The 18,441-nt window shown below is 40.0% G+C and overlaps 1 protein-coding gene across 1 annotated transcript in view; it reads right to left on the reverse strand.

The window, feature by feature from the left end:
* Positions 1-316: 316 nt before the first annotated feature.
* LOC104982487 (glycerophosphodiester phosphodiesterase domain-containing protein 4-like) overlaps positions 317-18,441 on the reverse strand; it is a 96,011-nt gene continuing 77,886 nt past the window's right edge. The window contains exons 13-15 of the mRNA XM_010831880.1: positions 5,983-6,130; positions 1,233-1,315; positions 317-464 (exon numbers count right to left, since the gene is read on the reverse strand). Of these exons, the coding sequence (XP_010830182.1) occupies positions 317-464; positions 1,233-1,315; positions 5,983-6,130 (379 nt within the window). The remainder of the gene's footprint in view (positions 465-1,232; positions 1,316-5,982; positions 6,131-18,441) is intronic.

Genomic DNA, 18,441 nt, shown 5'->3' on the forward strand with positions numbered 1-18,441 from the left:
TGCCTTTGCCTGCTTCCTCACTGGTTCTCTGTGGGCCAGAGCTCTGTTCTCTTGAGCCGCCCTCCACAGAGAGCTTTCAGGTACTTCAGTCTTTCTCACAGAGCCTGACACAAAGTGGGTACTCAATAATAATTGTGACGAGTGAATATATGAACAAGAGAGCAAATAACCACATTAAAAAATCTTCCAAGGAGTCTCACTGCTTAAGAGAAGAAAGTCCACAATGAATCTGGATGTTAAGGGCCCCTTAGTATCTGTGCCCAGCCTATTTTTCCCAGCTTCTCACTGGTTCCCACCCCCTGATTTTTAGACTCCTTCAATTCTTGTCAGGAACATTAAAGGCAGGCCCTGCCTCCTGGAGGCAATGGGTAGGGATGAAGAGATGGGAGGGTGCTAGGCTTCTGACTTTACCTGTGTAACTGGTGATACCTTGGAGGATTTTTTCACTCTGGCTTTCTCTCAACCTAGAAGGGAGCAGAGTGTTCATGAGCCTCACAGACCTCTTTCAAAGCGACAATAATAACAGGCAGTGGATAGAAAAGAACATTACCCAGTCAAATGCTACCTTAGGCAGAGGGTTTGTAGCATCCCCCCTTAAAAGATAACTCAAATGAAATGATGGGCATGATGAGGTCTAAGGAACCATGGTCCCTTCTAGCTAAAATTCTTCTACCAGATGTCCCTTCCCCCACCCTGAACCTTATAATCTTGTAGCATTTTCCCTCAAGAATTCTCAAATGTCATTTTTTTTGACAGATAAAAAGACTATGGTCTTGAAAGGGGCAGTGATTTTCCCAGGGTTACCCAGCAACCAAAGGAAAAGCCAGGACTAAAACCCAGGCTCCTGGAGTGGGAGCTTGCCCTTCACACAGCACCCTGCTATGTCCCGTCTTGTGGAAGGAGGGGAAGGTGGAGGCACTTGTTCTGAGCAGTCTTCAACCCCTCTCCTCTCCCAACTGATCCACGGGGGATCTGTATTAACAGGTTTTGATTAAGCTTTAGTGAGAGCCCTAATTCTTAGAATATGATCTCGTGTTGAGGAGGAAGAAGGGGTGTGAGGACCTGCAGCCAGCATGAGAAGAAATGGGAGGTTAGGATGATAAAACCCCGTCTCCCTGAGGATTTGCCATGTGGGATTACAGGAAGAATGTAACTGTTTTTTTCTTAAATTTCTGTAAAACCATTTATATTTTTGGAAAAAAAATCATTTAAAATTACAAATAAATGCTTACCAAATAGAATAAAATATGGCAACAATGAAAACTGCAGAAAGAATATCCAAGAAAATCCACATGAACATATAGAAATCTGGTGTCTGCAAAACAGAAAACACAGTTATAGGAGTTTGGAGCTGGAAGGGATTGTAGCTCATGTGGGTCAAGTCCCTTGCTTGAACCAGGGATGGAGCAGGGGCAGAGCAGGGGGAGGAACCACGATTGCCCGAGTTGGTGTCAAACACAGAGGGTACCTGCTGCTATCCTAACAATCCCCTCTTACATGTGCCAAGGGCTCTACAAGGGCTAAAACACTCCACACACTTCATCTCCCTGGACCCTTGACTGAGGCCTGAGGGAGTCCCAGAGATGTCACATAGCAAGTCTATTCTGGACCCAGGACTACAAGCCCAAGTTTCTTGACTTCCAGTGCTCTCTGTGCTCATGACACAGCTTTCCAAACCTGGCTGTGCATCTAAATCTACCTGAGCATCAGATTTTAGTAATACAGGTTCCTGGGCCTCATTAGAGACTCAGGAATTAGAATTTCTGCCCTCCAGAAACAAGTAATCAGTCTGTGAACCAGCATTTAGGAATCATTCCCCTAAATCACTGTACTTCAAAGAAGCATGTCTCAACAATTCTCAAATACAATTCTTAACCAAGACTAACATGCCTACTTCTTGAGTCTCCTTGCATAAATCACACATTTCACAAAGCTCCATCTTCTAGCTTCACTTGCATGAGATTTTACATTTCCTGGTTTGGTCTTCCCTTTCTACTTTCATTATTTCACCTCCAATACTACTTGATGGTACTGGGTCTGACATGATTTTTTCTTTCTTATGCCATTTCCACCCAATCACAAGGTCTTTTCTTGGACTGATTAGTAATGATAATATTAACAACAATAACACAAATGACTGTGATAATGATGAGCACAACTAACATTAATGAGCATTTATAGGAGCTAAGGAAGTGTTATAAGCATGTTAAGGGTATTTGCACATCAATCCTTCGAACAGATCTAATAGGCAGGTACAGTAGAAGCTTTTAACCAAGTTCCACTAATCTAAGGCTCCTAATGCCCTATGGTGGAGAAGAAAATGGCAACCCACTCCAGTATTCTTTCCTAGAGAATCCCGTGGACAGAGGAGCCTGGTGGGCTGCTGTCCATATGGTCACACAGAGTTGGACACGACTGAAGCGACTTAGCATGCATGCATACATTGGAGAAGGAAATGGCAACCCACTCCAGTATTCTTGCCTGAATACTTGCCTGAATCCCAGGGACAGAGGAGCCTGGTGGGCTGCCATCTATGGGGTTGTACAGAGTTGGACACAACTGAAGCAACTTAGCAGCAGCAGCAATGCCTATGGGAACCTGACCAATGCCTTGGCCTGTTCTAGGATGCTCGTTGGGTGTGCTGTACAGTCACTAAGAATCAGTTGTTCTTACTGTCCATATGGCTTTATAACAACTGTACTTGTTATGATTGTGCAGTATAATTAAATATTACTCAGATCTGTAAAAATTGAGTAAAAAAAGATGGCATTTTCAAAGGACACTAAGTCGATGTTTAGAAATACTTGATGATAAAAGGAAAGGTTATTAAAAAAATAAACTGCAGGATTTCCCTGGTGGTGCAGTGAGTAAGGATTCGCCTGCCAATGCAGGAGATGCAGAAGATGTGGGTTCAATCCCTGGGTTGAGAAGACCTTCTCGAGGAGGAAATGGCAACCCGCTCCAGCAATCTTGTCTGGAGAATGCCATGGACAGAGGAGCCTGGCCGGCTACAGTTCACAGGGTCGCACGACTGGGGAACTGAGCACACACACACTTCAGTGCAGGGGACAAGCATTCAATCCTTGCTCTGGGGAGATTTCACATACTGAAGAACAACTCAAGACCATGCACCACAACTACTGAGTGCGTGCTTTAGAGCCCACAAGCCATAATTACCAAGCCCACACGCCACAACTACTGAAGCCCACACACTCTAGGGCCCGAGAGCTGCAGCTGCTGAGCTTGTGTGCCCTCGGTGCTAGGCTCCACAGCAAGAAAAGCCACTGAAACGAGAAGCCTTCTTTCTCATTGCAACGAAGAGTGGCCCTTGCTTGCTGCAACTAGAGAAAGCCCTTGCAAAGCAATGAAGACCCAGCACAGCCCTAAAACACACACACACACACACACACACACACACACACAAACTGCAAATGAATTAGGTATGAGTGAAACAGTAAGAGACGAGGGGTTGTGGGATTATTATGAAAATCTGGGTGGATATCTCATTCTCCCAATGACTTTAAGAATTGGACATGACTTAGTGTCTGAATAACAACCAAAGGAAACAAAACTTAGAAATTATACTTGGTTCATTTTGGAGTATATATAAGCAAGGGAATACAGAATTCAATCAGCTGAAATGCCCTCAAAGGAAAGACCTTGAGTCTTTGTCGAAAGGTGAATAAGTATTTTTAAATGTATGAGTTATGTATGTGGTGGATTGTTTATAAAAACGACCACAATATTTCTCACCAAATGCAGGCCTGTATGGAATATGACTTTGTTGTTCCTCCCCATCAAGAAGTAAAGCGTGTCTCTCCTCTGCCCCCACCTTAGATCTGGACTTGACCATGTGATCATCTTTGGCCAGTGGAACATTAGCAAACATCACACTTGGGAGATCTTGGAAAAGGCACATGCACGGGGCTTGACCTCTCATTGCTGAGAACCCAGTGCCACCAGGTGAACGTGAGCAAGTTGGCATCATCGAGGATGAGTGACTAAGTGAAGAGAGGCCTCAGTCATCCCGGTAGAATCCTAGACATATGGGTGAGGCCATCCTAGGTCACCTAGCCCGGCCACAGTGACTGGGACCAGAGAAAGTGCTCAACCATCATAATGAATGTGAAATATTTGTCAGTTTTAAGCCACTAAGTATTAGATAGGTTTTTCCAACATAGTAAAATGCTAACAGACCACATATCATTTATTTCACAATTCCTCATCTAAAATTTTTGAATTAACAGACTGCTAAGCAGACAGGATTATATTGGATAAAATTTGCTTCTACTGTAGTACCTTTAATCCCCAGTTTACAAATAACAAACTGAAGCCTGGACAAGTTAACTAACATTTCCAAGTTCACACAGTAAGGGGTTGGGCCAAGATCTGAGTCAGTATATTCTAACTCAGGGTGTGGGTTGCTTAGGCAGGCCCATGGATACAGGCCTTACCTTCCTGAGCAAACTGACCTTGAGTCCTTTAAAAAAGCCCAGGCCAGGTGTAGAAACAAGCTTTTGACTTAACATCCTTTACACTCTCTGAATTTTGAATCACATGAATTTATTATCAATTTAAATATTAAATTGAAAAGTTTTACTTAATAAAGTTTTATTTAATATACCCAAAGGGACAACTTTCAGACATTACTGGTTTAGAGGGATAGGATTATGGAGGGGTATATTGATTTCCAACTTATGTACTTCAGAATGATTGAATTTTATATACTGAATAAGTTTAACCAATTTTAAAAGCAAAAATGCTAGAAAAATGTATAATATATACATGACGGAGGATATTACGGAGACAGGCAAGTAGAGAGGCTTCACCTATGCCAAGGGACCTGTCATCCAAGGTTTCCTTGAGGGTAATCTGAAGAATGCTGCCCAAGGCACCAAGGAAGAAGGAGTAAGCAGTTCGACAATTCCACCATAGGGCCTCAATGCAGTACTGGCCCTATGAGATTGTGCCCATGGCCCTGATCACCTCATACCTGCTCCTGACCCTGATCAAGTCAGAAACAAGGACCAGTGAGGCTGGAGGTATGGAGAAAGCAACCCAAGATATGTAAGCTTCTCATTTAGGTTTCTCTGACTAAAACTTTGATGTTTAAGGCAGTTTAGAGTTTGGGTTATTACTCTGGACAAGACATTTGATGTTGAATTGAGGCTTTCTGGTGATTAAAAAGAACTTTAAAAATTATCTAAGAGTGAACTATAGAGAAACTATGGAATCTGAGTGAGATCTTATTCAGGGACAAGAAAAGACTGAGGTCACACAGCAGTTTTCTGCTGTAGGCTATTGTGTCTGACTCAGTCATCTCATTCTACCTCTACACTGATAAGAAAAATTAGCTCTGTATCATTTAACTGGTTAACTGGGGCTCCCTTCATAGATAATAAGTGATGGGATTTATCTGGAAGTGTAACCCAGATGTTCAGGCCCCCATGCCTCTAACCATAAGCAGTAGCTGGATACACACTCTCCTTTTCAAAAGCATTTTTACTCAGGATACACAGTTTTCTCTTGGTTTCTTTACCACACCTCGTATCACTGTCGTCGTTACTGTACCTTCAGGAAGGTGGAGCTGCAGTAACAAAACTCTGGAATCTGACCTCATTCTGAATATTGCATTCATGTGATAATGTCAAGGATCTTAACTTCAAGTTTAAGATTCCCCATGGTGATACTCCTAGTGGGTTGAATTCAACTCCAGAGCACTGCATTACATTATGCATGAAAGGCACATGGTGAGGACTCAATAAACAGTGATTATTATACCATTAATAATAATTTCTCCCTGAAAAATCACAGAAGGTGCTGGGTGAGAGAAGCGGGAATGCCACATCTTCAATGTCACATAAGTCTCTGCTCTTAAGTAGCTCACCTAGAGACCACACAGTGTGCTAGGTAGGGGTGGGGAGGGGGACAGAGACTCCTATTGTACCAGACTTGGAAGGACAATCTGGACAACCAGCTCACCATGAAGTAGTAAGGGTGATTGATCTCCTTCAGGACCTGAATGTTGTCTGTTGTCACTGAATGAATACTGGAACACCAGGCCAGTGAGAAGAGCCAAGGTTCATTGACGAGGTATACGTTGATGGTGATGTTAGCTGCTTTATATTCTCTGGGAAGAAAAAGAACCCACAGGAGATTTAGACTTAATCTCACTCTCACATCTAAAAGGGAAACAGCCACCATGTCGTGAAAGGTTGTTGCTTAAATCACTGGAAACACCTGGTCATGTGACAACTTATGATATGACATGCTGAATTAGCTCATGTTGCAATGAGGATAAAGCTCTAGGCTTAATACCTTTACTCCTGTACCAACAGTAGTATTTTATTCTTTTTTGATTTTTAAAATTTTTATTGAAATATAGTTGATTTACAATGTGTCAGTTTCAGGTTTATAGCAAAGCGATTCAATTATACATATATACAGTTCAGTTCAGTTCAGTCGCTCAGTTGTGTCCAACTCTTTGTGACCCCGTGAATCGCAGCACGCCAGTCCTCCCTGTCCATCACCAACTCCCAGAGTTCACTCAGACTCACATCCATTGAGTCAGTGATGCCATCTAACCATCTCATCCTCTGTTGTCCCCTTCTCCTCCTGCCCCCAATCCCTCCCAGCATCAGAGTCTTTTCCAATGAGTCAATTCTTCGCATGAGGTGGCCAAAGTACTGGAGTTTCAGCTTTAGCATCATTCCTTCCAAAGAAATCCCAGGGCTGATCTCCTTCAGAATGGACTGGTTGGATCTCCTTGCAGTCCAAGGGACTCTCAAGAGTCTTCTCCAACACCACACTTCAAAAGCATCAATTCTTTGGCGCTCAGCCTTCTTCACAGTCCAACTCTCACATCCATACATGACCACAGGAAAAACCATATACCTCTATCTAAATCTATATCTATTCTTTTTTAGAAACTTCTTCATTGTAGATTATTGTAAGATGTTGACTAGTTTCCTGTGCTACACTCTAGGTCCTTGTCGGTTATCTATTTTATTTATAGTAATGTGTTTATTTTAATCCCAAACTTCTAATTTATTCCTCTCCCTTTTCCTTTGGTAACCATAAGCTTGTTTTCTATGTCAACAGTAATAGTAGTGTTTTAGTAAACTACATGCCCTAAGACAAAAAAGGAGGGAAAGAAGGGAGACAGGGAGGAAAAAGGAAAGCCCTGTCAGAATTTGTCAATTTCAATTCATGGTGTAAATATTCCTCCAATTTTTCTCCCATAAGCTGCTATGTGCCAGCTGCAGTACACTATTGTGTAGCAAATGTGCTTACTTCCATCAGAGCACTTACCACCCTTTACTCTATTTATCTGTTTTCCTATCAGTCTTCTTCACCTGACTGTAGCAAATTAAAAGCAAACACTTTGTGTTACTTGTCTCTGCATATCCAGTACTTGCTTCATAAGTAGTTAACTGAAGAAATAAAGAAATGAATGTTGATCTGGTAAATATTTACACTTCAAAAATAAAGACTTTTTTAAAAGCACTTAGTAGGAGAAATGGAACCCAAATTTCCCTGTGCACTAAATGCCAGTAAGTATTTGTGCACTGTCTAAAGAGGCAAGGAGATCCAGCCAGTCCACCCTAAAGGAGATCAGTCCTGAATATTCATTGGTAGGACTGATGTTGAAGCTGAAACTCCAATACTTTGGCCACCTGATGTGAAGAGCTGACTCATTTGAAAAGCCCCTGATGCTGGGAAAGATTGAGGGCAGGAGGAGAAGGGGACGGCAGAGGATGAGATGGCTGGATGGCATCACCAACTCAATGGACATGAGTTTGGGTAAACTCTGGAAGTTGGTGATGGACAGGGAGGCCTGGCGTGCTGCAATTCATGAGGTCGCAAAGAGTCAGACACGACTGAGCAACTGAACTGAACTGAACTGAAGAGTCAGAAAGAAAGTAGAAGAACATCTAGTAATTCTAGTCAAGTTGTCATTTTTTGGAAAACCTGTCACAAAATACAGCAGGTAAATCCCTTGAAAATTTTTTTGTTGTAACCTTGAAATGGCATAGCATATTGGAACAGCTCTGTGCAAGTCTGCATTTGAATCTATCTTTGCCTTGTACTAGCTTCACAAGTTCTTAGGCTCAGTGTAAAAACTGTAAGATAAAAATAATACTACCACTTTCAAAGGAGTGCTTGCAATTACTTAGCCATATTGGGTAACTAAGACAACTCTAATGTCTTAGAATTGTCTCTAAGATAATTCTACAGATCACTTAAAGATTAAGACAAAAAACAGAAATAAGGATACAGTAGTAAAAAGCTACCTTTTAAAACTTTTTGAAATCAACACGCAAAGACCATTCACAATTTCTATATATTAATAATGAACCTATATAAACTGAAACATAATGTACCATTAACAATTACCCCCAAAGAAATGTAAATACACAGGTATTAACAAAACAAACATAGGATCTGTAAGCCATAAACTACAAACTATTGATGAAGGTAATCAAAGAATATTTAAGAAGTGAAGAGACATGTATTTATGAATTGGAAGACTTAGCATCACAAAATTTTCCTCAAACTGATCTATAGGTTAAGGCAATTTCTACCAAAATATCACCAAGGTTTTTTTTTTTTTTTATTTTTTTTATACAATTAATTTGACTGACTCTAAAACGTATGTCAAAAGGCACAGCTCAAAATTAACTAAAACTTTATTGAAAAAGAATAAAGTGAGAGAGCATCACTCTACTTAATATTAAACCTTACTATATATAGCTACAGTAATCAAGAGAGTGTGGTATTAGGGAAGGAACAGACATATGGAACCGTGGGACACAATTTTAAACCCAGAAATAGACCCATAAGAATACGTCAAAATGACTTTTGACAAAGGTGTAAAAGCAATTCAATGGGATAAGAGTTTTTCAACAAATGGTTCTAGAGCTATAGGACAGGCATACGTAGGCAAAAAACCCAGAAAACCTCAACCTACACCACATACTTCATATAAAAATGGACTCAAACGGATCACAGAGAAATACATAATGTAAAACTACAAAGCTTTCAGGAAAAATTGAGACCTATGGGCTAGACAGAGAACTCTTAGACTTGACAGTAAAAGCATGACACATAAATGAGAAAATGATGTTAGACTTAATAAGAAATGTAGAACTTTTGTTCTGTGGAAGATTCTTAAGGATATGCTACAGACCAGAAATAGACTGGGACAAAATATTTGCAAACAGAACATCCAACAAAGGATTATATCTATCCACATTTTGTCAGAACTCTCCACCATGACCTCTCCATCTTGGGTGGCCCTACACGATGGCATGGCTCATAGTTTCATTGAGTTAGACAAGGCTGTGATCCATGTGATCAGTTTGGTTAGTTTTCTGTAACTGTGGTGGTTTTCATGGTGGTTTTCATTCTGTCTGCTCTCTGATGGATAAGGATAAGAGGTTTGTGGAATCTTCCTGATGGGAGGGACTGGCTGAGGGAGGGGCCATGCTCAGTAAATCTTTAATCCAATTTTCTATTGATGGGTGGGGCTGTGTTCTCTCTCAGTAGTTTGGCCCAAGGTCAAACTATGGTAGGGGTAATGGCAACCTCCTTCAAAAGGGCTTATGCCAGCATGCATGGCTCCCAGGACTGTTGTATTCAGTGACCCTGAGCCCGTGGCAGGCCACGGTCAACCCGCGCCTCTGCTGGAGACTCCTGGACACTCATAGGCAAGTCTGGCTCAGTCTTTTGTGGGGTCCTTTCTCCTGGGTCCTGGTGTGCACAAGGTTTTGTTTGTGCCCTCCAAGAATCCATTTCCCCAGTCCTGTGGGAGTCCTGCAATCAAATCCCACTGGTCTTCAGAGTCAAATTCCCTGGGAATTCTCAGTACCTTTGTTGGATCCCCAGGTTGGGAAATTTGTTGTGAGCTCTAGAACTTTTGCAACAGTATGAGAACTTCTTTGGTATAATTGTTCTCCGGTTTATGGGTCGTCTGCTTGGTGGCTCTGCAGTGGGGCTAATGGCGACCTCCTCCAAGAGGACTTATGCCACATGCCACGTCTCCCAGGTCTGCTGCAGCCAGAGCCCCTGTCCCTGTGGCAGGCCACTGCTGACCCATGCCTTTGCAGGAGACACTCAAACACTCAAAGGCAGGTCTGGCTCTATCTCTTGTGGGGTCCCTGGGTCCTGATACACACAAGGTTTTGCTTGAGTCCTCTGAGCATCTCTGGTGGCTATGGGGTTTGATTCTAAACATGATTTTGCCCCTCCAACCATCTTGTTGGGGTTTCTCATTTGCCCTTTGATGTGGGGTATCTTTTTTTGGTGGGATCCAAAATCCTCCTGTCGATGGTTGTTCAGTGGTTAGTTGCAATTTTGAAGTTTTTGCAGAAGATGAGCGTATATCCTTCTACTCAAACTGAAGGCATTAGAAACTTACTCCCCACTGGGCCAATACTGGCATATTGGGAAGAGGACTCATTCATCTATTCATCTAGACTTTCAAACTACTGCACAATTGCACTCATCTCACATGCTAGCAAAGTAAGGCTCAAAATTCTCCAAGCAAGTCTTCAACAGGACGTGAACTGAGAACTTACAGATGTTCAAGCTGGTTTTAGAAAAGGCAGAACAACCAGAGATCAAATTGCCAACATCCATTGGATCACAGAAAAAGCAATGGAGTTCCAGAAAAACATCTATTTCTGCTTTATTGACTATACCAAAGCCTTTGACTGTGTGGATCACAACAAACTGTGGAAAATTCTTTAAGAGATGGGAATATCAGACCACCTTACCTGCCTCCTGAGAAGTCTGTATGCAGGTCAAGAAGCAACAGCAAGAACTGGACATGGAACAATGCACTGGTTCCAAGTTGGGAAAGGAGTACATCAAGGCTGTATATTGTCACCCTGCTTATTTAACTTATATGCAGAGTGCATCATGCGAAATGCTGGACTGTGTGAAGCACAGGCTGGAATCAAGATTGCTGGGAGAAATATCAATAACCTCAGATATGCAGATGACACCATCTTTATGGCAGAAAGAGAAGCGTCTTTTAATTTCATGACTGCTGTCACCATCTGCAGTGACTTTGGAACCTAAGAAAATAGTCTGTCACTGTTTCCATTGTTTTCCCATCTATTTACCAAGGCAACTAAGAACATAATAAGATCTTCAGTATCATTATGTGTCAGAGAATGAAAATTAAAACCACAGTGTGATATCACTACATACCTATCAGAATGGCTACAGTAAAAAATGACAATGCCATAAACTGCAAAGATGTAGAGCCCTGGGTCATCATACATTGCTGGTGGGATATAAAACAGTACAGGCCCTCTGAAAATGTTTGGAAGTTTCTTATAAAACTAAATAAAACTTACAAAGTTTCTTAGAAAACTTTGAAAACTACCATACTCCAGCAATTGCATTCTTAGCCATTAACCTCATAGAAGTAACAACTTATATTCACAGCAGGCAATTCAGGGAAGATGGCAGAAAAAGAAGCACCAGGAACCTGATCCCATCCTGGACAATAACACTGGAAAAATCTAATGCAACTATTAATATTTTGGTACTATGGCATCTATTGTAGTCTTACAACTTTCAGGGACGTTTTAGATGGTAAGCTATAGTTAACATTGGTCAGTTTCAGCAACTATGACAGTAGCAGTTACCATTTCCAGACTCCCAGCTCCATGACAGGCAGCTGTGCCCACATTTCTACAGCAGCTTGCACACAGCTTATAAGAGTCACAGGGGGCAAAACAGTCACCATCTTCCAATTACTGGGGAGCTGTGCTCTGATCAGTGACTGCTGCTTCTGGCTACAGACGTGCACAGAAAATGAATACAGTATTATTGTTGCTTTCCTCACCATGGCTCCCCCCTCACTGAAGCAAACATCTTCCCTTTCCACTAAAATGACTTCCAGTGGATTTAAAGGTTCAGTGCTCTTTCTTCCCCACCATTCATTTATCTCTTTCCCCCCTTTTTGGAGCCAGACATTAAAGATTAAGACATGCAACATATGGGGGAAATTATGAAGTGATCACATATGCCAGGGAAAGGCATATTAGAGACCTAGAAGACCTTAAGTTTTGGTACAGAGACAACAACAACAACAAAACAAACAAACAAACAAAAAACCCCAAACAAACAGAAAGCAAAACCCAGAAAACCCTGGAGAAGGAGGAGATTCTGATTTCAAGAGTTACCAGATTATTACATTCAGTGTCCAGTTTTTAAGAAAAAAATCACAAAGTGTACAAAGAAACAAGAGAGTACGGTTTCATTCAAAGGAAAAATAAATAAATCAACAAGAACTGTCCCTGGAAAAGAGCTGATTTCAGATATACTAGATGAAGAGTTTTAAAAAACCATCTTGAAGATACTCAAAGAATTAAAAGAAGACATATAATTTTTTTAAAAATGAAGAAAACAGAAACATTAATAGACAGAAAGCCTAGAAAATACCACTCCCAACTCTAGAGCTGAAAATCACAATAAATGAAATGAAAAACTGAATATTAAAATCCAAAGGCAGATTTGACCAGACAGAAGAAATAATTAGTGAACTAGAAGATGAATCAATAGATATTAATGATTCTGTGGAAAAGAAGCAAAAAAAGATTGATGAAAATGGAACAGAGCCTAAGATATCTGTGGGACACCATTCAGCAAGTCAATATATGCATTTTTAGGTCCCAAAAGGAGAGAGAAAGGAGCAGAGAGAATATCTGAAGAAATAACGGCTTAAGCCTGCCCAAAGGTGATGGAAGATATGAATATAAATATCCAATCAACTCTAAGTAAGATGAACTCAAAGAGATCCTCCCTGTGACACACTATATAATCAAAGTTCCAAAAGCCAAAGGCAAAGAAAGAATCTTGAAGCATTTGTCTTGTTGGAGATTCACAGGCACAGAAGGAAATTAAGATATCCCAGCACCCCACTCCAGTACTCTTGCCTGGAAAATCCCATGGACAGAGGAGCCTGGTGGGCTGCAGTCCATGGGGTCGCGAAGAGTCGGACACGACCGAGCGATTTCACTTTCACTTTTCACTTTATGCATTTGAAAAGGAAATGGCAACCCACTCCAGTGTTCTTGCCTGGAGAATCCCAGGGACGGGGGAGCCTGGTGGGCTGCTGTCTATGGGGTCGCACAGAGTCGGACACGACTGAAGCGACTTAGCAGTAGCAGCAGCAGCAGCAGCAGCAGCAGGTAAACGAAAGCTGAAGGAGTTCATGGGCACTAGATCAGCCCTGTAGGAAAAACTCAAGAGAGTCCTCCAAGGTGAAATAAAGTCAAGAGACAGTAGCGCAAAGTCTAAGGGAGATAAAAGGATCTCAATGAAAGTAAATAGAAGGGCAACGATAAAAGATAGTATTATTGTAACAATGGTGTGTAATTATAGTCTTTTATTTTATACATAATTTAGCAAAAGATCTATAGGAAAAAAACCAGAATTATTAGTCTAAAAGCTAATAATTTTATAACTTTATCAACTTCACATGTGGTCTTCTACATAATTTGAGACACTTCCATTTAGAGGAATTATTAGTTTATGTTTGACACATACAGTATATAAAAATGAAATTTTCTGACACCAAAAAGTGAAAATGGAAGGACTGGAGTCATAAAGAAGAGTTATTGCATGTTACTGAATTTAAGCTTGTATAAATTCAACCACAGTGTCATAACTTTAGGATGGTAAGTGTAATTCCCATGGTAACACAAAATAATTAGGTATAAAAAATATAAAAAAAGAAATGAGAAAAGGATTTAAGCAGTTCACTACAAAAAACAACTAAACACAAAAGAAAACAGTAAGGAAGAAAATAAGGGAAAAATTATAAAGTGTACGCTGCTGCTGCTGCTAAGTCCCTTCAGTCATGTCTGACTGTGCGACCCCATAGACGGCAGCCCACCAGGCTCCGCCATCCCTGGGATTCTCCAGGCAAGAACACTGGGGTGGGTTGCCATTTCCTTCTCCAATGCATGAAAGTGAGAAGTGAAAGTGAAGTCGCTCAGTCATGTCTGACTCTTCGCGAGCCCATGGATTGCAGCCCAGCAGGCTCCTCCGTCCATGGAATTTTCCAGGCAAGAGTACTGGAGTGGGTTGCCATTGCCTTCTCTGATAAGGTATATAGAAATAACAAATTAAAGTAACAGATGACAGAAACAATATTAAAAAAAATGACAGCAGTTAACAACATGACAATAATCTTCCCCCTTTTCAGTAATTTTTAAAACATAAATAGATTAAACTCTCCAATCAGAGATTGTCAGAATGCATAAAAACATATGACCCATGTTTATGCTGTCCACGAGAGACTCATTTAAGATCCAAATGCACAGACAGATTGCAAGTGAAAGGACAGAAAAGTTATTCTACGCAAATAGTAACTAAAAAGAGCATGGGTGGCTATATTAATATCAGATAAAACAGGGACTATGTAAAAAAGTTTACATGTGACAAAGGAGGATATTATATATTAATACAAGTTTCAACATAGCAAGAAGATATATTAATCATAAACATTTACGTGCCTAATGATAGACCAGTAAAATTTACAAAGTAAACACTGACTAAATTGAAGCTGTATAATAACAGTTGGAGATTTTAATATCTCATTCTCAATGATAAATAGAACAGTTAGACAGAAGATAAGGAAACAGAGGACTTAACACAAGAAACTATATCTAAGAGACAGAACACTCAATCCAATAAGCCCATACACATTCTTCTCAAGTGCATGTGTGACGACTCTCACTTTAGATATGTTAGGTCACAAATTATATCCAATCAAACACAATGAAGTCAGAAGTCTAACAAAAGGAAAATTGGAAAATTCACATATTTGTGGGACTTAAGTCTAAGGGAGACAAAAAATCCTCAATAAAAGTAAATATAAGGGCAAGTATAAAAGATAGTATTATTACACTTTCAAGTAACTAAAGGATAAAGAAAGAAATTGCAAGGGAAATGAAAAAAATATATGGAGATGAATGAAAATGAACACACAAAAACTCAAGGGATGCAGCAAAGGTGATGCTAAGGGGGAAATGCATAGTTATAAATTCTTACATTTAAAACATAAGAGGATTATTGCATCTATGTTCATCAGTAATGTGGGCCTGTAATTTTCTTTTTTGTGATATCTCTGCTTTTGGTATCAGAGTGACGGTGGCCTCACACAATGAATTCAGAAGTGTTCCTTCCAAATAATATCATCAATGTCACAGAAGAACATAGATGCAAAAATCCTCAACAAAATATGAGGAAACCAAATCCAACAATATATTTAAAAGCTCATATACCATGATCAAGTGGGATCTATCCCAAGACTACAAGTTTTCAGTATTATCAAATTGATCAATGTGAAATACCACATTAAAAAACTGAAGAATAAAACCCATATGATCATTTCAATAGATGTGGAAAAAGCTTTTGATAAATTTAAATATCCATTTATGATAAAAACTCTACAGAAAGTGGGCAAACAGGGAACAGTCAGCATAATAAAGGCCACATATATGACAAACTCACAGCTAAGATCATACTCAGAGTTAAAAAGCTGAAAGCACTTCCTCTAAAATCAGATCAGGAACAAGACAAGAAGGCCCACACTTATCATTTTTATTCAACATAGTTTTGGAAGTCCTAGCCACAGAAATCACAGAAGAAAAGAAATAAAATGAATTCAAATTGGAAAAGAAGAAGTAAAACTGACTCCGTAGATGACATGATAAAATAGAAAATACTAAAGACACTACCAGAAAACTACTGCTGCTGCTGCTGAGTCGCTTCAGTCGTGTCCGACTCTGTGCGACCCCATAGACGGTAGCCCACCAGGCTCCCCCGTCCCTGGGATTCTCCAAGCAAGAACACTGGAGTGGATTGCTGTTTCCTTCTCCAATGCATGAAGGTAAAGAGTGAAAGTGAAGTCGCTCAGTCATGTCCGACTTTTAGCGACCCCATGGTCTGCAGCCTACCAGGCTTCTCCGTCCACGGGATTTTCCAGGCAAGAGTACTGGAGTGGGGTGCCATTGCCTTCTCCTGGGTGGCCTCCATAGACTGTCTTAAAATTCTGCTTCAGAAATAATATTTAGGCTCAAGTTCAAACATCTAGTTCTGCCTATTTGTTCATGACTTCTCAAGCATTTAGAGCATCTGCTTTAGAAGATAAAAATCCAAGAAGGCGAGAATGGCATCTCTTGCTCAGCATGCCTTGCTGTTGCATAACATATAGGTAGATTCTTCCTAAGCATGATTTAAGATGACTGAGGAGAAAACTCATATGAATCAAGTTGTTATTACTAACAAGTACCTATCTCTCTATCAATGAATTCAGTGAAGTTGAAAAATGCAAAATTAATGTGTATAAACCTATTGCACTTCTATACTGTAACAACAAAATATCAGAAAGAGAAATTAAGGAAACAACCCCACTTGCCATTGCATCAAAAACAATAAAATACCTAGGAATTAACCTACCTAAGGAGGCAAAAGACCTGTACTCTGAAAACTGTAAGATGTTGATAAAAGAAATGAAAGATGATGCAAAATAGATGGAAAGGTAAACTGTGTTCTTGGAATAGAAGAAATATTGTGAACAAATTATTGACTAGAGATGTATTAAGTTTTTTGTTACCCAAATGTTATTGACGGGAGATGTATCAATATTTACTTACATAACAAGTTGCCAGCCATAGGTTTTGGCTTTGGCAAAAATTTCCTGGTCAATAATGTGTATGAAAACACAAAAGACCCCAAATAACTAAAACAACCTTGAGAAAGAAGAAAGGGGCTCGAGGAATCATAGTCCCTGACTTCAAGCTATACTTAAAAGCTATGCAAACAGAACAGTATAGTGCTGGCACAAAAATAGACATAGAGATAAATGGGACTGGGATAGAAAGAACAAAAATAAACCCACACACTTACGGTCAATTAGTCTACAACAAAGGAGGCAAGACTATACAAGGGAGAAAAGGTAGTCTCTTCAAAAAGTGGTGCTGCGAAAACTAGACAGCTATATGCAAAAGAATGAAATTAGAACAGTCTCTAACACCATACACAAAAATAAACTCAAAACGGATTAAAGACCTAAATGTAAGACCACCTATTATAAAAGTCTTAAAGGAGTACATAGGTAGAACACTCTGTGATATAAATCATAATAAGATCTTTTTTGATCCATCTCCTGGAGTAATGAAAATAAAAACAAATGGGACCTAATTAAAACTTAAAAGCTTTTGCACGGCAAAGGAAACCATAAACAAAATGAAAGGACAACCCACAGAATGGGTGAAAATATTTGCAAATGAAGTGACTGACAAGGGGTTAAACTCCAAAATATACAAACAGCCCATGCAGCTCAATAGCAAAAAACAAACAACTCAATGAAAAAATGGGTATCAGATCTGAATAGATATTTCTCCAAAGAAGACATACAGGTGGCCAAAAAGCACATGAAAAGATGCTCAACATCACTAATTATTAGAGTAATGCAAATGGAAAATACAATGAGGCATCATTTCATACCAGTCAGAACGGCCATCATTAAAAAAAATACACAAATAATAAATGCTGGAGAAGATATGGAGAAAAGGGAACCCTTCTGCCCTCTCAGTGGGAATGTAAATTGGTATAACTGCTAGGGAGAACAGTATTGAGGTTCCTTAAAAAACAAAAATAGTTACCATATGCTCCAGCAATCCCACTTGGGTATATATACAAAGAAAAGTCTAATTCAAAAGATGCATGTACCCCAATGGTCAGAACAGCACTATTAGCAATAGCCAACACATGGAGGCAACCTATACGTCCACTGACAGATGAAAGGATAAAGAAGATACGGTGTGCGTGTGTGCATGCGCGCACACACACAATGGAATATTACTCAGCCATAAAAAGAATGAAATAATGCCATTTGCCGCACATGGATGAACCTATTATGTGAAGTAAGCCAGATGGCAAAAGACAAATATCATACTACTTATATGGAATCTGAGAAAATGATACAAATAATTTTTTTTACAAAACAGAAATAGATTCTCAGACATAAAAAACAAACTTATAATTGCCTAAGGGGAAATACAGGGAGGGATAAATTAAGAGTTAAATCAAGGGATAAATTAAGGTATAAATTAAAATATAAATAATATCAAATACAAAATAAACAAGGAACTTCTGTATAGCACAGGGAACTACATTTAATAATTTGAAACTCCAGTACTTTGGCCACCTCATACAAAGAGTTGACTCATTGGAAAAGACTCTGATGCTGGGAGGGATTGGGGGCAGGAGGAGAAGGGGACGACAGAGGATGAGATGGCTGGATGGCATTACCGACTCAATGGACATGAGTTTGAGTGAACTCCGGGAGTTGGTGATAGACAGGGAGGCCTGGCGTGCTGCGATTCATGGGGTCGCAAAGAGTTGGACACA

Source organism: Bison bison, unplaced genomic scaffold (assembly GCF_000754665.1).
Source record: "Bison bison bison isolate TAMUID 2011002044 unplaced genomic scaffold, Bison_UMD1.0 scf7180017864531, whole genome shotgun sequence".
NCBI lineage: Eukaryota > Metazoa > Chordata > Mammalia > Artiodactyla > Bovidae > Bison > Bison bison.